At 44.0% G+C, this 22,290-nt stretch overlaps 1 protein-coding gene across 1 annotated transcript in view; it reads right to left on the bottom strand.

Moving 5' to 3' along the window:
- The window catches only part of KDR (kinase insert domain receptor), a 77,283-nt gene that overhangs the window by 19,830 nt on the left and 35,163 nt on the right, over nt 1-22,290 (bottom strand). Inside the window, exons 11-17 of the mRNA XM_058193016.1 lie at nt 18,028-18,151; nt 16,742-16,850; nt 14,126-14,470; nt 11,091-11,237; nt 9,176-9,307; nt 3,762-3,868; nt 1,666-1,801 (exon numbers count right to left, since the gene is read on the bottom strand). Of these exons, the coding sequence (XP_058048999.1) occupies nt 1,666-1,801; nt 3,762-3,868; nt 9,176-9,307; nt 11,091-11,237; nt 14,126-14,470; nt 16,742-16,850; nt 18,028-18,151 (1,100 nt within the window). The remainder of the gene's footprint in view (nt 1-1,665; nt 1,802-3,761; nt 3,869-9,175; nt 9,308-11,090; nt 11,238-14,125; nt 14,471-16,741; nt 16,851-18,027; nt 18,152-22,290) is intronic.

The raw sequence follows: 22,290 nt of genomic DNA, 5'->3' as shown, positions 1-22,290 counted from the left end.
AGAGGAGAAGAAGAAGAAGAAGGAAGAGGAGGAGGAGGACGAGAAGAAGAAAAGGGAGGAGGAGGAGGAGGAGGAGGAGGAAGAGAAGGAGGAGGAAGAGGAGGAGGAGGAGGAAAAGGAGGAGGAAGAGGAGAAGGAGAAGAAGAAGGAAGAGGAGGAGGAGGAGAAGAAGAAGAAAGGGGAGGAGGAGGAGGAGGAAAAGGAGGAGGAGGAGAGAAGGAGGAGAAGGAAAAGGAGGAGGAGGAGAAGAAGAAAAGGGAGGAGGAAGAGGAGGAAGAGGAAGAGGAGGAGGAGAGAAGTAGGAGAAGGAAAGGAGGAGGAAGAGGAGAAGGAGAAGACGAAGGAAGAGGAGGAGGAAGAGGAGAAGAAGAAAAGGGAGGAAGAGGAGGAGGAAGAGGAAGAGGAGAAGGAAAAGGAGGAGGAAGAGAAGAAGAAGGAAGAGGAGAAGGAGGAGGAGGAGGGGGGGGGGAGGATAATTCACTTTTCATTCCAGAAGCTTCATCTGACTGGTCCAGTCTTCTTCTTCTTCCTCAAGGGAAAAAATAACAGTCCAGTTGCCTTTTTGCGGGGGGCGGGGGGAAGCACCTTTGAGACCTATACGAAGCACCTATACAAATGATTCTTCTGAACGCTCTGAGGAAGCAACAGTGCTGAGGATACGGTCTCATTCAGCCCCAACCGTTCAAAATCAGCAACTTGATGGCCAAGAGCTGCCCACCTCATGTCCCTCCTTTAAGAAAGGACAGGTGCCAGGAAGGGCCGGTCTCCTCTGATGACAAAGTCCTGGCTGCCAACTGCATAAATCTGACTGTATGTTCTGGGCCGCTTTGTGACAAAGGCGTGTAATTCTGGTTTTCTTGGGAGTTTTTTTTTTTTTAATGATTAAATAGCGTTTTTTACGGCCAATGACACTATTAAGAGACGGATTCCGACAGCTACCAGCTTTGGCCCGTTCCCTGGCGTGTGGCCTAGCTGAGATTTCACTGCTATACATATACTACCAGTGACCTCATCCCTCAGAAATGGTGGAAATTACTGACGAAGTGCCCTGTCTTTTTCTGTATTCTGCTACACGTCTCTTTGACAGTCTGATGACCTCCCTCTAACTAAAGGATGAGACCTGGCTGGCTTCCAGTGCTAATTAAAACCCATGAACCCTCCTGGGAAACTCAAACACTAACCGGTTGACAAAAAAAATACCCTGGAACACAGCCCTATAAGCAACCTACAAGGTCTACACATTTACTCTGTAGTCTTAGGAACGCGGACATATTCCCTGCATTTAAGCATTTTTCCAGTGGAGATTATTCCAAGCACAAATAGGAAAATTTTCTAAGTGTCCTGGGATTCCCCTTATATCCAACCCCCCCCTCCACAAATTCTAATTTGAGGGCTATCAGGACATATTGGTCTGAAGCAGGGGTGAAATCCAGCAGGTTCTGGAGAACTGGTAGCAGAAATTTTTGAGTAGTTCAGAGAACCGGCAAATACCAACTTCTGGTTGGCCCCAGAATGGGGTGGGAATGGAGATTTTGCAATATCCTTTCCCTGCCATGCCCACCAAGCCACACCCACCAAGCCACACCACGCCCACCAAGCCACACCCACAAAACCGGTAGTAAAAAAAATTGGATTTCACCACTGGTCTGAAGGGAGAGAACACACCTAGTTTCAGCCTATCCCGAGGGAATTCCCATTTACTGGCATCGTAAGCGAGACGTTCACACTGCTCATCCATAGGGACTTCATCAGGATCCATGATGATAGACAGGTAGCCAGTTTTCAGTTCTCCTCCATTGGCCTGAAAGGAACAAAACACCAATAATAGTAGCTTACACTTATTACAGGTTGTCCTTCACTTACAAACACAATCGAGCCCAGAATTTAGATTGCTAAGTGAGTCTTGCCCCATTTTACGGCTTTTCTCACCACAGTTTGGTGAATGAATCACTGCAGTTCTTAAATTACCGTATTTTTTGGACTATAAGACGCACTTAATAATAATAATAATAATAATAATATTTTAATTTATAGACCGCCCTTCTCCCGAAGGACTCAGGGCGGTGAACAGCCAGTTAAAATACAAAACAAACCCATACAATAATTAAAAACTACCCCTAAAAAACTTATTCAATTGGCCAAGCTAAAATACAATTACGCCCTATAAAATCACTAAAATTTAAAAACCCCAATAAATCCATTTAAAAGTTTTTAAAAGTTAAGCCAGTCCAGCAAGATGAAACAAATAGGTTTTAAGTTCGCGGCGAAAGGCCCTAAGGTCTGGCAGTTGTCGGAATCCAGGGGGAAGCTCGTTCCACAGGGTAGGAGCCCCCACAGAGAAGGCCCTCCCCCTGGGGACCGCCAGCCGACATTGTTTGGCTGATGGCACCCCAAGGAGACCCTCTCTGTGAGAACGCACCGGTCGCTGGGAGATTGAAGCCGGCAGAAGACGGTCCCGTAAGTATCCCGGTCCTATACTTGACTATAAGACACACCTAAATTTAGAAGAGGAAAGCAACAACAAAAAAAGTTTTGGCCTCCCTTTTTTGGGGCCTTTTCCAGTCTTTTTTCAGCCTATTTCTGGGACTTTTTTTTTGGCTCATTGTAGAAAGTTAGCACTCACCCCTCTCAAGGCTTTTTTCAGCCCGTTTTGGGGGCTTTTTTGGCCCATTTTCGAGGCTATTTTCAGTCCATATTTGGGGACATTTTTCGGCCCATTTTTGAGGCTTTTTGGGGGGCCTGTTTTGGGGGCTTTATTTTGGCCTATTTTCGAGGCTTTTGGGGCAGTTTTGAGGCTTTGGGGGCATTTTTGAGGCTTTTTTTTTGCCCATTTTGGAGGTTTTTTTCTGAAAAAACAGGCCAAAAAAAGTCCCCCAAATGGGCTGAAAAAGCCCCCAAAATGAACCCAAAAAAGCCTCAAAAACAGGCTGAAAAAAAGCCTCGAAAATCGGCCAACAAAAGCCCGAAAAAGGCCTGAAAACAGGGCATGCGGAGGCCAAAAAATGGCTGGCGGGTGGGCAGGACTTCATCAATATTCAGTCTATAAGACGCACTGGCATTTTCGCTTCCCTTTTGGGAGACAAAAAAGTGCATCTTATAGTCCGAAAAATACGGTAGTAACATGGTTCTTAAGTGACTCTTAAGTTAAGTCACCCCTTTGACTTTTGTTGTCGGAAGGTTGCAAAAGGGGATCTGGGACTCTTCAACCGTCGTACGTGTGAATCAATTGTCAAGCGTCCCAAGTGTAAATCACGTGCCCCTGGATGTGCGGCAATGGTCGTAAGTATGAAAAATAGTCATAAGCTCCTCTTTTCAGTACCGTTGTGAACTTCAAATGGTCACTAAGTGAACTGTTACAAGTCGAGGACTACCTGTATTGAGTCATCTGCCCTCTCTCCCCTTGGCTAGAATTGTTCAGACTTGTTAAGTTTTCTTTTCTTTGTTTCCAGAAATGCGAGAATATTGTTTCCCATAACTGTTCCCTATAAGCCATCGACCATCCTTAGACGCTTGCTTTATTAATATCTGGGGGGGAAAGGCCCTTTTTTCCATCAGCCCCTCTCCCCACCAATTAAAAGCAAAATAGTTGGATGCCTTCAACGTTCTGCAGGAATGAGATGCCCCAAGAAGGGGAGTGGGGGGGAAGCCTCTGTTGATTTCAAGACAAAGCCGAGAAGCAGACAAAAAGAAGCCCATCAGGTTTCATTTGTTATGCAAGACTAATGCCAACAGGACCAGCGGGGGAGAGTTGGTTTCATTACCCGTTTCACAGTCCGCAGGATGATTACGAGAACCAGCCAGAAGAACATGGCAATGATTGCTGTTCCGACAAGAATAATGAGCTCAAGGTTTGTTTTCTCATCAGTCCCTGGGAAGAAACAATGACATGATTCATTGATAGGTTGCAAAGCCCTTTCGGATAGGCCGTCAGCTGAAATACTTAAAGGGCACTCTTGTCCAAGAAAGAAAAACTTTAGATGCCCAACACCTAACAAGTCTAAGGCAAAAAAAAAAAAGAATCCTGTCAAGTAAACATCATTATTTTTTCCTCAGAACAAAATGCAATCATCGCTTCCTGTACCACACAAATAAGGTAAAGGTTCCCCTCGTACATATGTGTTAGTCGTTCCTGACTCTAGGGGGCGGTGCTCATTGCTGTTTCAAAGACGAAGAGCCAGCACTGTCCGAAGACGTCTCCGTGGTCATGTGGTGGCATGACTCAACGCCAAAGGCACACGGAACGCTGTTCCCTTCCCACCAAAGGTGGTCCCTATTTTTCTACTTGTATTTTTTACATGCTTTCGAACTGCTAGGTTGGCAGAAGCTGGGACAAGGAACGGGACCTCACCCCCTGACGCAGCCCTAGGGATTTGAACCGCTGAACTGCTGGCCTTTTGATTGACAAGCTCAGCCGTCTTAGCCACTGAGACACCGCGTCCCTGTACCACACACAAATACTGAGCACAAATATTGTACGCATGTGTGAATGGCACATGTGAGTGAATTGCCGTATTTTGTGACGCCGCACACACATATGCTCACATTTCCAGTGCTGGGAGAACTGGTTCCTACAGTATGTGAAGCCCACCTCTGATTCCCGTAGCTATGGCATCAACAGCGCCCTACTGATAAGGCCAAACAAATGAAAACCAATGTTGCATATCGTCCCATTTAAAACAATCGTAGGTTTTTCAGTTGGCCTGAATCTTTCAGCTCAGTTAAGATAGGTGCAATTCCAGGGGGAAAAAAATGTGACAGTTTAGTAATGAATACATATCAAGGAGAGATCCAGACTGCAGGAAAAGATGGAAAATGCCAAGGAGCTAGAAATGGATCATTTCATCAGTGAAATGAAAGAGTAAATAGAAAGTATAATCAGGCTTAGGTGATGATAGGTCAACTCCATGAGAAAGACTAATTTTATGACGGTGAAGGGAGAAAGTCAGCTACAATAGAAGGGGGATCTAACCAACAGAGGACACACGATCGGCCTTCCTCCAAATGTTCTCCAAATTTGTGGAATTTCAAGTCTGTCATCTTAGTCAATAGGTCTTCTGGGATTTATGTTTCCAAAACCACTTGAGAAGGCAGATAGGGATAAACGAAGGAAACCCTGTAGTTCATCCCATATGAAGTTAGAAATTAGGATAGACGCATGGACTCAACAGTACAAGCAAATTCTCTTCTAGTATATTTTTAGAATTCTAAGAACCAAAAACTGGTCAATAGGATAGGATAAGATAGGATAGGATAGGATAGGATAGGATAGGATAGGATAGGATAGGATAGGATAGGATAGGATAGGATAGGACAGGACAGGACAGGACAGGACAGGACAGGACAGGATAGGACGGAACAGAATAGGGCAGGGCAGGGCAGGGCAGGGCAAGGTAGAGTAGAGTAGAGTAGAGTAGAGTAGAGTAGAGTAGAGTAGAGATAGGATAGGATAGGATAGGATAGGATAGGATAGGATAGGATAGGATAGGATAGGATAGGATAGGATAGGAGCTGGAAAGGACCTTGGAGGTCTTCTAGTGCAGCCCCTTACTATTTCAGATAAATGACTGTCTAGTCTCTTCTTAGAAACCTTCAATGATGGAGCGCCCATGATTTCTGGAGGCAATGTTTTAATTGTCCTCACTGTTAGGAAGTTTCTCCTTAATTCCAGGTTGCTTCTCTCTTTTGATTAGTTCCCATTTTATGAAGCTGGACCTCTTAGAGTGGGTAGAACTAAATATCAAATGCCATCCTCCTACTGATGCTTCTATTTTTAAAATTTTTATTGTTAATATTTTCGTGGGATTAAGGAGTCAGTTGGTGGCTAAACCTTTTACCCCTTAAAATTCATCCAAATCATGCAAAATAGATTCCTGGATTCACCTCCTTTTAGAGTTTGGGTCTCAACAAGCCATGGGATAGTCTAGTGCAAATTACACCCAATGACCCATCAGCCCGAGGAAGGACAGAAAGGTTGACCTTCTGACCCATCATCCAATCTCGCCCATCCAGAAAGATTGTCCATGTTCAATGGGCATGGTCATTGGTACAACTAGATGAGGTTAGCCGCTGAACTTAAGAATTGGTGCTATTTGAAGAAGGGTTCTTAATCTAAATAGCTATGTAGAGCGTGGGTTGCCTTTGTTGCCATCAACTAGCACAAGGATACTCATTTCCAAGTGAGTAAAACATCACTACTATGATGATGATGATGCTTGGGTGTTTTGTTCTGATTGATAGACAATCAGACAACGCTCTAAAAGACAAACAAAGACTCTGGGTTATTTGGAATTTTTTCCCATGTGCTTGTTCCTGCCAGACAAATGTGACAGTTTAATGAAAAACCATTATTATATTTTCCAGAGTGAACAATCATTTCAAGTACTAAGTCCACTATTATATACTGTATGTATATTGGAGAGGGGGGAGGGAGAGAGAACAAGACAGGGAGACAGACAGACAAAGAAACAGAGAGAGGGAGAAAGAACAAGAGAGAGAGAGAGAGAGAGAGAAACAGAGAGAGGGAGAGAGGGAGAGAAAGAGGGCATGACAGGCAGATAGCAGACAGGAAGAGAGAGAAAGAGAGAGAGAAAGAGGGAGAGAGGGAGAAAGAGAAAGAGAGAGAACAAGACAGGCAGAAAGAAAGAGACAGAGAAACAGAGAGAGAGAGAGAACAAGCAGACAGAAAGACAGAGAAACAGAAGGAGGGAGAGAGAGAGAACAAGACAGGCAGACAGAAAAACAGACAGAGAAACAGAGAGAGGGAGAGGGAGAGGGAGAACAAAGCAGACAGGAGACAGAGAGAGGGAGAGGGAGAGGGAGAACAAAGCAGACAGGAGACAGAGAGAGGGAGAGAGGGAAATAGAAAGAAAGAAAGAAAGAGAGAGAGAACAAGACAGGCAGACAGGAGATAGAGGGAGAGAGGGAAAGAGAGAGAGAGAACAAGACAGGCAGACAGAAAGACAGACAGACAGAGAAACAGAGAGAGAAAATAAGACAGGAGACAGATAGAGAAAGGGAGAGAGGGAGGGAAAGAGAGAGAGAGAAAAAAAATAAGACAGACAGACAGGAGACAGATAGAGAGAGGGAAAGAGAAAGAGAGAGAGAGAGAGCAAGACAGGCAGACAGAAAGACAGACAGACAGAGAAACAGAGAGAGAAAATAAGACAGGAGACAGATAGAGAAAGGGAGAGAGGGAGGGAAAGAGAGAGAGAGAAAAAAAAATAAGACAGACAGACAGGAGACAGATAGAGAGAGGGAAAGAGAAAGAGAGAGAGAGAGAGCAAGACAGGCAGACAGAAAGACAGAGAAACAGAGAGAGGGAGAGAAGAAGGGGCGGGGGAGGAAGAGAAAGATCAGAGAGTAAAGCTTCAGTTGTTTTCACTAGAAAAAGGAAAGAAAACACGCTAGATTCTGAGGAAAGAAATCTTATTGGTTAAATAACTGGTGTTATATATTTGCACAAAGGATTATTTACAGACATTTTTCATCCAACAATAGAAATTGCTTAGGACAACACATCCACCTCAGGCTGGAGATTGTAAGAATAACAGGATGTAACTCTGACGTGCTTGGTTTTTTTTTTTTTAAAAAAAAAAACAACTTGTGACACTGAAGCAGTACTTTTGCAAAACAGTACAGGGAAATAGTATATTGATATTTAAACATATTAACATGAAATCACAGGGCTGTGCATTCAGTACCAGAACAGCGTTTTGCAGCATGCAGAGGCATGAATAGTTTACTCATCTGAAACTCTTTCAAGCAGCTGTATCTTTTCCTAGGACAACATGTTAATTGCAGAACCTTTTGCAATCTCAAGAAAGATGCAGCTGCTTTGAAAAGTTGAAGACAGGCACCATATAATATTTGCATTGCCAGGTGCTCCAAGAATGCTCCAACGGTGGAAGTTTTTAAGAAGAGATTGGACAACCATTTGTCCAATGGTTATAGGGTCTCCTGCCTGAGCAGGGGGTTGGACTAGAAGACCTCCGAGGTCCCTTCTAACTCTCTTATTCTGTTATTCTGATTGATACTTGGCTCAAATTAAAAGAGTCATTTGGAAATTATCTAAATGTAATATATATGCTACATTTCCTAGTCTGTCTGTTTGTTTCTCTCTGTATTTGTCTGTCTCTCTCTCTCTTTCTGTCTCTCTCTCTCTCTCTCTCTGTGTCTGTCTGTTTCTGCATCTCTCTCTTTCTGTGTGTCTCTCTGTCTGTCTCTGTCTGTCTGTCTTTCTCTCTGTGTGTGTGTCTCTCTCTCCATTTTTCTGTCTCTCTGTGTGTCTCTGTCTGTCTGTCTGTCTGTCTCTCTGTATCTGTCTGTCTCTCTCTGTCTCTCTCTCTCTCTCTGTCTCTCTGTGTCTGTCTGTCTGTCTTTGCATCTCTCTCTCTCTCTCTCTCTCTGTGTGTGTTTGTCTCTCTCTCCATGTTTCTGTCTCTCTGTGTGTCTCTGTCTGTCTGTCTCTCTCTCTCTTTCTGTATCTGTCTGTCTCTCTCTCTCTGTCTCTCTCTGTGTCTGTCTGTCTGTCTCTGCATCTCTCTGTCTCTGTCTGTCTCTCTCTCTGTCTCTGTCTTTCTGTGTGTGTGTGTCTCTTTCCATCTGTTTCTGTCTCTCTGTGTGTTTCTGTCTGTCTGTCTGTCTCTCTCTCTCTCTCTCTCTCTCTCTCTCTCTCTCTATCTCTATCTATCTATCTAACCTACACTGCCATGACAGAACTAAGTCTAACTTCCCTTTCTTCTAACTCTAAGCAGCTGCCAACCATTAGTTGAGAAGATTCCTAGGCATTACACTTTTTAGCAATAAATCAGTTTCATCGAACCTTCACGTGTGAATTTGGCCTCTCTGACAGAGAAAGTAGAAAGTACTTTTCATGCCTGATGGTAGAATCCGCATCTCTCTTAAGTTTCAAGGTTTTCTTTTCCATTTAGATTTTGGCACTTGTCCTGTAGCTGCCATCCAGCTTCTGGACTTCCTGTATGGCCCCAGATTTGGCAAGCTTTTCTTCGGCTCTGTTTTTACTTCACTATCAATTAATTTAGTAGCATCTGGACTTGCACGAACAGCGTTAACACAATTCAAAGGAGTTAACCAACAGAGATAACACAATTCTAAGGAGGAACGGCACCTGTGCCGACTTTCCAACATCACCCTGCAAATGCATAGTGCTACCAACCTTCCACTTCAAAAAAGGCAGCTGCCTCGATACAACCTAGGACGTTGCAGGCGTGGCACACGTAAAGACCTTCATCTTCCTTTCTCACTCTTCGTATGGTGAGTCGCTGGTTCCCATCTTTCAGGACAATACCTTGTAGCAGAGACAACAAGAAGTACCAATAACTTCTTTTGCTAGAACTCCAAAGGGGAGCATTCAAAAACTCCATGTTACATTTTCCTTTTTTGAACAACTGAACTAACTGCGGAGCTGGATATAGCATTTATCTGAACCCGAGCTTGTCTGGATTCAAATCTGGATCGGGTTTTGTGATGAGGTACAACCAGTACTGGTATTCAGCTGGTTTGTGTGAACCGGTAGGGGCGACCTGGCGCTGTGCCATCCCATTTAGCCACATTTTCTAAGCCACGTGCTTGTGGGCAAGCTGCACATGCAAGCAAAGAGCATGCGCAGAAGGTGCTCACATTTTCAGTGTGCAGCAAACTGGTGGTAAAATTATGTGAAACCCACCTCTGGGTACAGCCCAGACACAATATGGAGGTACAATATGAATGAAACGAAGCCAACACAGTTCTAGCCTTAGCAGAGGCTTCCAATCAAAGTGTATAACCTCCGTACCAATCTGACATCTGTCAATATTATTAATCAATAGGTGGCTGGACTTCGGGCGTTTATTTTTCCTGATGGAACTATATCATTTTTTGTTTAACCAAAGGAGTTTCTTTATCATTTTTGGGGGGTTTGGTTATTTTTATTTTATTTTATTTATTTATTTGTCGAATACGTATTAGATAATATATATAAGTATAAGCATGAACTGAATACATTAAATAAATACAATTAAATGGAACATTAGGGCAGAGATGGTAGGCACGCTGGTGCTCTTATGCACGCCCCTTACAGACCTCTTAGGAATGGGGTGAGGTCAACAGTAGACAGTCTAAGGTTAAAATATTGGGGGTTTTGGGATGAAACCAGAGAGTCAGGTAGTGCATTCCAGGAATTAACCACTCTGTTACTGAAGTCATATTTTCTGCAATCAAGTTTGGAGCGGTTCGCTTTAAGTTTGTATCTATTGTGTGCTCGTGTATTGTTGAGGTTGAAGCTGAAGTAGTCATTGACAGGGAGGATATTGTAGCAGATGATTTTATGAGCTATGCTCAGGTCATACCGAAGGCGGCGTAGTTCTAAATTTTCTAAACCCAGAATTTCAAGTCTGGTGGCATAAGGTATTTTCTTGTGAGCAGAGGAATGGAGGGCTCTTCTTGTGAAATATTTCTGGATGCATTCAATTGTATTAATGTCCGATATGCAGTGCGGGTTCCACATAGATAAGCTGTATTCGAGAACTGGTCTAGCGAATGTTTTGTATGCTTTGGTTAGTAGTGTAATATTACCGGAGAAGAAGCTACAGTAGGCAAGATTAGGTTTACAACCCTTTACAATGCCTTTTTGGCAATGTTGTTACAGTGGGCTTTGGCACTTAGATCATTTGTAAAGTTAATTTGTAGATTAAAACAAAACATCATTGGATATTTTATTTTAATCTACAAAAATAAACTGGTTGACAATGGTTTTCAAGCCGCAACCCTTCAACACGATAAATGAATTGTATAAATGCCCTTTTGTGAATAAAGTCGATGATTTACTGGGATTGGAATTGGGCAAGAAATTAAAGTAGCTCTTATTAAAAGATGTAACTGCAGGAGAGGTAGCAGACGTGAGTGAGACAAAAAGGACGGAGCATCCTGCCCAAGGGAATCACAATTTTGTTTACTGAATGATCAATAAGGAGTGATAGGAGCATTTAAGAGACACAATAGACAAAATATTTCTTGAATAAGCCATACATTGAGCATTGAAACATCAGCAGGAAATTTAACATAAGCAATTGGACAGAGGAGGTCGTTCTCACCTGAATCTTCAATAAGAGAATTATTGTTTTTAAACCAAGCGATATGTGGGGAAGGGATACCACTTGCTGTGCAAACAACTTCTATTGTTTCGCCGATGTTTGTGGTCTGATTCTGAGGGTGTCCTGTAATTGTGGGTGCCACTGGTTCTGTTTGCAAGAAAGACAGATGTTAAGAGCAGGCCCTGAAAAATGCCCCTCTAGGAAGGCAAACCTGAAAGCAACCGATGCTGCATTATAATCCAGAGGTCTTCAAACATGGCAGCTTTAAGACTTCTGGGAGCTGAAGTCCACAAGTCTTAAAAAGCTGCCAAGTTTGAGGACCCCTGTTATAGTCAATGGGAGGAACACAATGGTTAGTTGTCTTTCTGGAAGTTCTTTTCCTAAAATTGCAGAATGAACACAAGTATAAGCATAAATCTGATCCAGTTCTACAGAGGAATTATTGAGTCTGTCATCTGCACCTCTATAACCGTCTGGTTTGTTCTGCAACCCAAGACAGACACAGACTTCAGAGAATAATTAGAACTGCAGAAGAAACAATGGCTACCAACCTGCCTTCCATTGAGGACCTGTATACTGCACGAGTCAAAAAGAGGGCTGTGAAATATTTACAGACCTCTCACATCCTGGACATAAACTGTTTCAACTCCTACCCTCAAAACGACGCTATAGAGCACTGCACACCAGAACAACTAGACACAAGAACAGTTTTTTCCCAAAGGCCATCACTCTGCTAAACAAATAATTCCCTCAACACTGTCAAGATATTTACTAAGTCTGCACTACTATTAATCTTCTCATCATTCCCATCACCCATCTCTCCCACTTATGACTGTTTGACTGTAACTTTCTTGCTTGTACCTTTACGGTTTATATTGATATTGTTTCCTGATTGCTTATTTGCTCCCTATGACTATCATTAAGTGTTGTATCATTAAGTGTTAAATTTGTACCCTATGACTATCATTAAGTGTTGTAAGTGTTGCACCTTCATCAAGGTACACTGAGAGCATATGCACCAAGACAAATTCCTTGTGTGTCCAATCACACTTAGCCAATAAAAATTTCATTTCATTTCTATTCTATTCTATTCTATTCTATTAATACACAGAATTTGTTGGTGTCGGTTAATTTATTTCAGAACCACAACCTAAATCCCTGGGAGACATGAATACAACCCCTAAGATAAATCTGATCAAATGTAATGGTTAAGGGAAAAAAGAATAGGGAACTAATCCAGAACGCAGAACGCAGTCCCAATAACGTGATTTCCGTTCATTTTAAATCAGGGGCGTCAAACTCAATTTCATTTGAGGGCTGCATCAGGGTTGTGTTTGACATCACTCACCAAGGCTCTGTTTTTGGCTGCGATGGCCTCCTGCAGCCCTCTGCCAGCCTGGGAGGCCCCCATGTAGCCCTCCTGAGCTCCATTTTAGCTGGCAGAGGTACCGCAGGCTGGCCCTTGGCTGTTGCCAGGGTGGCCCCGTGGGCCATATCTAAGCACCCAGTGGACCAGATCCTGCTTTAAATGAAATCAAATGCACTTTTCGCTCTAGCTCGATCCACCACTTTTGGAGTGAAGTCTCTTGCACATCATTCAGGTTCCAATGCAGTCTTTGGCCCCACAAAGTTACAGAACCCAACCGATGTTTTACACAGTAAATCAATGTTTTAACCCAACCCAACTGATGTTTTACACTGCAAGAAAAGAAACGCTTTGAGAACCATCTTAAATATATTTATTTTGGCACGCTGCCTTTTCCTCGGTATTTTCTTGCTTGGCACAACGATCGCTCCTTAAGCGTTAAATTGCTCTAAGGTGACCGCCTTAGGCAATGATGGGCAAAACTGACAATACAACTTCCTGTCATTTGGAGGCTGGGAAACGCATGAAAAGGATGGGGTCATTTCCAAAGCTTGCCACGGGAGAAAATTTGACGGCTCTCCGTGTCCACCGTATAGAGCCGTGATGGCGAACCTTTTTTCCCCTCGGGTGCCGAAAGAGTGAGCACGTGTGTGACAGCGTGCGCGTGCGTGCTGACACCCATAATGCAATGTCCCCCGCAGGCCTCACCCCCTGTGCATGCGCGTGCAACCCCCCCACGCTCCTCCCACACCCTGCACATGTGACCCCCGTTTTTGTGTTAGCAGGCCTCCCTGAAGCCTCCTGGGACCAAAAACAGGGTGGGGGGGTGCACCACACCCCACTGCGCCCCCTTTTTGTGCTAGCAGGCCTCCCTGAAGCCTCCTGGGACCAAAAACAGGGTGGGGGGGTGCACCACACCCCACTGCGCCCCCTTTTTGTGCTAGCAGGCCTCCCTGAAGCCTCCTGGGACCAAAAACAGGGTGGGGGGCGCACCGCACCCCACTGCGCCCCCTTTTTGTGCTAGCAGGCCTCCCTGAAGCCTCCTGGGACCAAAAACAGGGTGGGGGGCGCACCGCACCCCACTGCGCCCCCTTTTTGTGCTAGCAGGCCTCCCTGAAGCCTCCTGGGACCAAAAACAGGGTGGGGGGGTGCACCGCACCCCACTGCGCCCCCTTTTTGTGCTAGCAGGCCTCCCTTAACTTCCTGGGACCAAAAACGGGGGGGCGCACCACACCCCATTTTTGTGCTAGCAGGCCTCCCTGAAGCCTCCTGGGACCAAAAACGGGGCACAGGAGGGGCACCGCACACACACACCCATCCATGCCCTCATGACACACACACCCCCGCATGCGCGTGTCTCCTGGCAGCGGCCCAAATATCAGCTGGCTGGCGGGAGGTGCGCAGGCATGCCACCTGCGCCACGCATCCCATAAGTTCACCATCATGGAGATAGAGTCTTTGTCTACCACTAAAATTAACTGTCTTTGCCGCAGAGCATTTAAGAAGGACACTACAGTTAAAACTAGGAGCATCCATTGAAACACGGGTGAACCCGGTATTTTTTTTATTATTATTATTTTTTGCCTATTGTTGGACGGATGCAATCTGGGGGAGAAATAGATTGAATAAAAACTGAATGCAACGTTTCCCCATGCAGCATTGGGTTTACCATGAACGGCGAGATGTTTGACAAGGCAGTGTCGAGTTTTGCTTTTCCTGTCCAGAGCGATGCACACGTACTCCCCGCTATCTTGGAGGGTGATGTTGTGCAGAAAGAGACTCAGGGTAACCGTTTGCCTATTGGCCTTTATGGTGGTGCCGTTCAGTTTCTGGAGGGCCTCCAAATTCTTGCACATAGGCATAGGCAGCCTATCCAGGCGAGTCCCTGAAACCCGAGGGCTGAATTTAAACCAGGTGAGGCTTTCAAAGGTGTGCTTGCCCGCGGTGCACTGCAAGGTTACGTTGTGCTTCTTAGTAGGCTGGCCTTGAGGCTGAAGGCTGATCTCCAGGCCTCCTGGGAATAAAAGGAAAAGGATCAGAAAGGATCTAAAGGAAATGATCAGATAGCCATTGCCCGTCATGTTCTAAGAGAGAATAATGCTTGATGAGCCTTTGAAATATTCCGAGATCTCTTCAGGGCCATTCAACACAGGAAAACATCTACAATGGTAATATCACTAAGACTTATACACCCAGTGGTGGGATTCATTTACCTTCCCTACCGGTTCGCAAATGTGAGTGCACACGCCTCATCTGCGCATTCGCATGGCCTTCTGCGCATGCGCACTGCTCTCGCATTACGTCCAGGCGGGTGGGTGGAATCTCCCGCAGTTGCTGATGTTGTGGTCCATCAGCAGCTTATGGAGCTGGCAACGGAGTTGGACAGCAATGAGACTGAGGTGAGGCCAGGGCAATCGGGAACTGAGGTGTGGACTCCAGAGCCTCCAGAGCCTGATAGTAGTGAGGCAGAGGAAGAGCCAGCTCCTAATGCACACATGAGAAGAGCTGCGAGAAGGTAAGAGCAGCTCAAGCAAAGAGAACGACTCAGGAGTAGGGCCAAGAGATGATTGGTCCCCCCCATAAGGCTTAAAACAAGACCAGCATCGGCATTTGAGTTTTGCCGGAAAACAACGTTGGTAGCTTCGTCTTCTACTTCATTTACGTCTTGCCTTTATTTTTGTGACTTGTGAACGTTTGCCAAGAAAGGCCTTTGTCAGTTTGCCTAATTGGACAAAGGTATGCAACAGAACTGAGGAATTTGTGTTGGGAGGCATTTGTTTTAATTTGAGTTGAACGACGCTGGGAATGAAGTAATTTTCAGCTGTTCGAATAAAGTTTGTTTGTTTTTTCACAGACTGAGTTTCTTACTATCTACTTGGGGCTGGGTCACAACAGCTGACACCCACCACTGTATATACCGCTTCACAGTGCTTTAGCCCTCTCTAAGTGGTTTACAGAGTCGGCGTATTGCCCCCAACAATCTGGGTCCTCATTTTACTGACCTTGGAAAAAGAGAAGGCTGAGTCAACCTTGAGCCAGTGAGAACCGAACTGCCGAACAGGAGGCAGCTGGCAGGCAGCAAAATTAGCCTGCAATACTGCACTCTAGCCACTGCGCCATCACAACTCATGCAAATCCCTCAGTCAAAGCCTCAGCCCCTTTTTACGTGTATGAAAAAAAGGAGAAGGTTTTTGATCGAGCAATTGTGACCATCATCTTAGCCGCTCCTGGAAATGTTGGAGATGAGTGGACTCTGTTTCTACTCGCAACTTCAAGGATGGGCCACTGATTGCAAAGAACATTCTTTCAACCCAGAGTGGGTGGCACTGAAACTTCTTCCCTGAGGAAAGTTTTAAGGAGGGATGCCAGAGGTGGTATTCAGCAGGTTCTGACCAGCTCTGGAGATCCTGTAGCGTATATTTTGAGTAATTCGGAGAACCGGTAAATACCACCTCTGACTGGCCCCACCCCATCTATTCTCTGCCTCCCAAGTCCCAGCTGATCAGGAGGGAATCGGGATTTTGCAGTAACCTTCCCCTGGAGTTGGGAGGGAATGGGAATTTTGCAGTATCCTTCCCCTGGAGTGGGGAGGGAACGGGGATTTTGCAGCATCCTTCCCCTGGAGTGGGGAGGGAATGGGGATTTTGCAGCATCCTTCCCCTGGAGTGGGGAGGGAATGGGGATTTTACAGCATCCTTCCCCTGGAGTGAGGTGGGAATGGGGATTTTGCAGCATCCTTCCCCTGGAGTGGGGAGGGAATGGGGATTTTACAGCATCCTTCCCCTGGAGTGAGGTGGGAATGGGGATTTTACAGCATTCTTCCCCTGAAGTGGGGAGGGAATGGGGATTTTACAGCATCCTTCCCCTGGAGTGAGGTGGGAATGGAGATTTTGCAGAATCCTTCCCCTGGAGTGGGGAGGGAATGGGGATTTTGCAGAATCCTTCTCCTGGAGTGGGGAGGGGATGGAGATTTTACAGTATCCTTCCCCTGCCATGCCCACCAAGCCACGCCCACAGAACCGGTAGTAAAAAAAAATTGAATCCCACCATTGAGGGATGCCATAAGCTGGACATTTCAAATTATGAAACACCCCCCCCCAAAAAAAATCTGAAATATTTTCCCTGTTCTGAACCCACCAAAACAGACTGGGATGTTCCTTGATCCCAGCAAACTCGGGCTTCTCGCCGTGATCTTTCACGTTCGTTTGGGAAGTATTGCACAACCATCCAAGAGGGAGGCATACTTAGTAAAACGTGGCAGACGGGTTCGGAAAGCAAGACTTACTAGTGACATGGAAGGAGATGATTCGTTCGCCTTCTCCAGCTTTATTATTCGCTACGCATCTGTACAAGGTGGATACGTTTGCTGCTTGAATGGTGAGGCTGCTAACCGTCTACAAGAGAAGAAGTCAAGTGGTTTTAGGGTAAAATCTTGAGCTGGCCTTTTGCAAAATGAGTCAATGAAACATGTTAGTTTAGCCAAGCTATTCCTTCTACTGCAACACAATCCACCTTTGTTGGATGTATTGGCATCTAAAATTTAGATGGTCAGTTGACTACCCTCTGCGATGAATAGAAGTAAGACTGTTGATCATTCTCCAACTCTCTTAATAGAGAGCTTATTGTTGTCCATAAAAATCCAGAGATGAAGTGAAGCTGAAAAACCAGCACATTCTCCAGAAATATCTTTCAATATCACACTGCTCGGGCTGATCCCTGAGTCATGTAAAACTTAGACCTCCTGAGTTCAAAATGAATTTTCTGCTAAGAATCGATTCATTGACCTAAGAATCGTAATGCAAATAGAGGCAGTAAATATTAAATAACGTTGCTTAAAATTGCAGCCTTAAGCTACAAAAAAACCTGCATATTTACCAGTAGTGGGATTAAAATCCCGTTGCTACCTGTTCGCTCGTGGCTGTGTGTGTGCTTGGGAGCACGCGCAACACCTCTGTGCATGCACAGAAGCTTCTACACATGCTCCGCCCACCCGCCACCGCCGCTATTGGTTCGCCTGAACCGGGGCGAACCAGTAGCAACCCACCACTGATACTTATGGGGCTTAACACCAAGTAAACACAAATATGATTGTTACCATTATCATCATTTCTATATTGCTCCTCATATCATATTAAAAATCTCCAAGAATAATTAAAACACCATTTCTAACTAAACCCAACTGCTCAGTTTCAAATCTTTTAGATTTTACCTTTTGAAAACCTTTTCAAATTAGCATTTCAATGCATATATCTACGATAATAAATGTTAGGGGTGATTAATATTGGTAACAAAAAAAATACCTGCCAAATTCTTTATAGCTTGATGCATTATGCTATCAGATCTATTTTACCACTAAGTTACTGAGGATAACTAAGACCAGCAGGTAACATTCTGGAGAATTTATAATAATCATTTCTCAATTTTCGGTCACGGGATTATGTCATTTTCTGTTTTGTGCACACAGTTCTTTATTTATATGGAATTTTGTTTAAGCTCAGTGGGAATTGCAAGGTAGCAACTTAAATTCTACCACCAGCTTTGCAAACAGCAAATAAGAAGTCAATATCTCACCTTCATTTTCCCAGCAATAGCCACAAACTGATCTTTTAAGATCTCAATCTGATTTCCACCTCTTCGGTCTGCTATGGTTTTCCATTTCTTACACGCATAGGGATTATTCCCCATTCCAGCTTGGCTGAGAAAAATCAAAGACATTCCATCTTACACTTGTATGCTTTGCTAACCAAACTATCACAAACAAAGTATCACGATTGTTCATAGCAGGTGGCAAATGTCTATAAAGATTCTCAGTCATCCAGGTCATGGTTGTCCCAAAAGTGCTTTTTTCTTTTTCAAGAAACAACGATACTTTCTGGTTTTTCTCTGAAGACGTTTCGCTTCTTGGATGAGAAGTGAAGAAGCTTCTTGGATGAGAAGCGAAACATCTTCAAAGAAGAATCAGAAAGTCCAGTTGCCTCTTGAAAAAAAATAAAAGAGCACCTTTAGGACAGCAGGTGGCAAAGTACAATTTTCCCCCGCAATGTTTATTGTGGAGCATTGTGCAGCATTATCTCTCCAATACGCTAGGATTGTTAACTGGCCAAGTATCTTGACCCTATAATATATACATTTCACTAGACCTTTTGAGTGTTTTTGCTTTTATTGTTTTAGAAAGTTTTTAGCATCTTTGCTGGTCTTGCATATATTAACTGCAATTAGAATTGTATTGGTGCAACAATGGAAAAATGATGAGATTCCTTTGGAGGAGAATGTAATTAAGAAAATATTAGAATGCGCAGAAATGGATAGACTAACACTCGCTATTAAGGATAAAGAAGAAACTGAATATTTTTGGATACGGGACATATTTTTAGACAATAGAAACAGAAATTAGAAAGGAAGAGATATAAAAGGAGGAAATGCTAAAGTGGAGAGTTGTTAAAGAAGATGATGTTAAGTAATATTCTTACTATTTTAACGTATTATTATATTATCAATATTACAGTGATGAATGCCACAACAAATATATGTATCAGGATTGTTTAAAAATAACTCTACCCAGACCACACACAGTTTGATGGAAATCGAATGTTATATAAATAAAACAAATAAAACACGGGGAGGAAAAAGGTTTTAGCATTTTTAACTGTAATTTACAACACAACACCATCATTTGTGTTGTAAATGTTGTACCTTGATGAAGGTATCTTTTCTTTTATGTACACAGAGAGCATATGCACCAAGGCAAATTCCTTGTGTGTCCAATCACACTTGGCCAATAAAAAATTCTATTCTATTCTATTCTAATTTTTTTTTTAATTATAAGCCACCCAGACTCATTGACTAAGATTGGTGGCTATAGAAATTGAATGAATGAATGAAAGAATGAATGAATGAATGAATGAATGAATGAATGAATGAAAATTGGAAAGTGAGATTGAAAACCATGTACTGGTGATCTCACTTTGTGTGAATCACTTGGAGCAGGGAAATGGAGCCATCACATGTCTAAGTCTAACTAAGGTCTCACTTCCAATATGTTGCAGCTAAGTGATCAGCTGACTTCCTTGGGAGCTCTACAACTGAAGATGGAGTTAGGAAAGTACAAGTTGCTTATATGTGCTTTATGAATATAGTGACTCAATGAGAATATATCTGATTGTGTAACCAACCTTGGTCACCACAATGTAAAAAAGTTGTTGAGACTCCAGAAAGAGTGCAAAGAAAAGCAACAAAGATAGTTAGGGACGAGAGGCTAAAACATATGAAGAATGGTTGCAGAAATTGGGTATGGCTAGTTTGATGAAAAGAAGACTAGGGGTGGCATGATAGCTGTGTTAAAATATCTAAGGGGCTGTCACAAACAAGAGGGAGGGTCAAGCTATTCTCCAAAGCACCTGAAGGCAGGACAAGAAGCAATGGATGGAAACTAATCCAGGAGAGAATCAACCTAGAACTAAGAAGAAATTTCCTGATAGTGAGAACAATTAGTCAGTGGAACAGCTTGCCTCTAGAAATTGTTGGTGCTGCAACACTGGAGGTTTTTAAGAAGCGATTGGGCAATCGTTTGTCTGAAATGGTATAAGGTTTCCTGCTTGAGCAGGAGGTTGGACTAGAAGACCTCCAAGGTCCCTTCCAACTTTGTTATCCTCTTATTCCTTTCTCAACTTCTGTGCCCTGAAACATTCAGTTCCAAGAATTCTTAGCAAAGGGTCTCTCTTCAGAAGAGCCATAACACATAGAGAGAGACGTAGTCAGGATACTACTGAATAGCGATTGGTTGGTTATAACACTGAAAAGCAAAATTCCTTACGTGCTGCAATATTTTTCTGCATCTCCTATTTTTTATATCATACATAAACTCCCATACGATGCCTAAAAGTCCTTGCTGCTTTATGGAAAGGAATATTCTTAGACCCTCAAGGTAAATTTTCCTTATTTTGGCCAGCTCAGCCCAGTTAGATATTAAAGGTAAGAAATAGTGTTTTGCAAATAAACCTCCATTCACAAAACCAACAAATCGGAGCGAATTTTGTTAAAAAGACGGCAAAGGTTAACATGGAAATCAATATTTCTCTGGACTACCCACCCTTGCCTAGGAAATAGTTAAGCATCCAAAGGAAGACGACAGAAAGGAAGTTGTTTTCAAAACAACAACAGGAAAACAGATTCTGTTTTCTTTTTCTTTTTTTATTCTAAAAGGAAGTCTGTTCTTGTGCAAAATTCAGATAAGGGAAGCGAAGGGGCCCTTGGTCAGAAGCTCATTCTATCACTCCTACCATCAATCAAGGGGTTTCCGCTGACATTCACTATCATACAGATAAGACACCCAGCCAAACGAAGGCTTGCTTTGCCCCAGGAGAGAAAAACTGGGGGAGAAAACTACAGATCTGTTATATGTATCAACAACAACAACAACAACAACAATAAAAACTTCCAAAGTGGAGAGCCAGCAGTCCGCTCTAGCCGAAATCTGGCACACAATAAAACTGGAGGGAATCTAGTTTTGACTTGTGGCATAACCGGATGTGGATGAACAATATTTATTTATATTTCATATTTCCAAACCACCCGTTTCCCTCAAAAGAGGGGTTCTGGGTGATGGTTTACATTCAATAACCATTGAAATACAAAAAAATTAAAATGTTAAAAGAGTCAAAATTGTGAGTTAAACTCTTAAAAATTATAATATCTTTTTTTTTTAAAAAAGCAGGCAAGAATAACCCTGTTTAAAATTGGTGGGCAAAAGGCAAAGGAAGGGCTCTCATGGCACTAACCAACCCCACAACTCTGTGCTCTTTTGGACTTTCCAAGCGTGGCCACCGAGCCACGTTTTAACTTTTTTTCAAAAGGATAGGAGAGGTGGCTCAGTGGCTACGACACTGAGCTTGTCAATCAGAAAGGTCGGCAGTTTGAATCCCTAGTTGGTCATCTAGTCTCCTGCGTGGAGGTCATATAGTCTCCTGCTGTTGTGGACCACCAGCAGCCTGCAGAGCTGGCAGCTGAGTCAGACAGTGAGGATGCTGGGGAGGACAATGGGTTGGTCCTGGAGTCAGGGGAAGGTCCACACGAGGGCTCTGCATCAGAGGCAAAGATGGGGCCAGGGCCATCTGGAAGCAATGCATGGATCTGGAGCCTTCAAAGTGGAAGCAGAGAGGCAGAGGAACAAGAGGAGCCTGTTCCTAGTGCACGCATGCGAAGAGCTGCCAGAAGGCAAGAGCAGCTAAAGCAAAAAGGGAGACTTGGGAGTAAGGCCAGGAGATGATTGGCCCCTCTCATGAGGCTTAAAAGAGCAGCAATGGCTCTTGGGTTCTTTGTAGGAAAGTGTTGTGTCCCACTCCTCCACTGACGGCCGGGTCAGGGAAATCCGAATCAGGCGTGCCTCTGCAGCTCTGCCAAAGTCCTAGCAAAGTTCTCAAGGCAGGCAGGAGACCAGAAAGTGACTTCAGCAAGATATATTAGACTTTGCCTGACTCAGAGAATGCCAGAAAGCAGATCCTTTATATAGGCCATGGGGTGTGGCTCCATGACTCAGCACTTATCCAGGCCTGCCCCTCCCTTCCTTCTGTCGCCGCCACCTATCAATTCTTCTGAAGCGAGGGTCACTCCAGTCTGCAGCTGTTGGTAATTGACCTTCCTCAGGCTCACATGCTGTGGGGGAGGGGGAGGGGTCTAGTTGCTCCGTTTGCCTGGTCATGGAGCCAGAGCTGGGGGCTAGAGGTACTTCTTCCTCCTCAGCCTGTCTTGGCATGGAGCCAGGGCTGGGGCCGGGAGGCATACTAGGACATTCCTCAGCGTTCGGAAGCAGATAAGAAGGCCCCGGCTGCGGTGAAA

This window comes from Ahaetulla prasina, chromosome 8 (assembly GCF_028640845.1).
Source record: "Ahaetulla prasina isolate Xishuangbanna chromosome 8, ASM2864084v1, whole genome shotgun sequence".
Lineage (NCBI taxonomy): Eukaryota > Metazoa > Chordata > Lepidosauria > Squamata > Colubridae > Ahaetulla > Ahaetulla prasina.
This window is presented reverse-complemented; position numbering and strand designations above follow the sequence as displayed.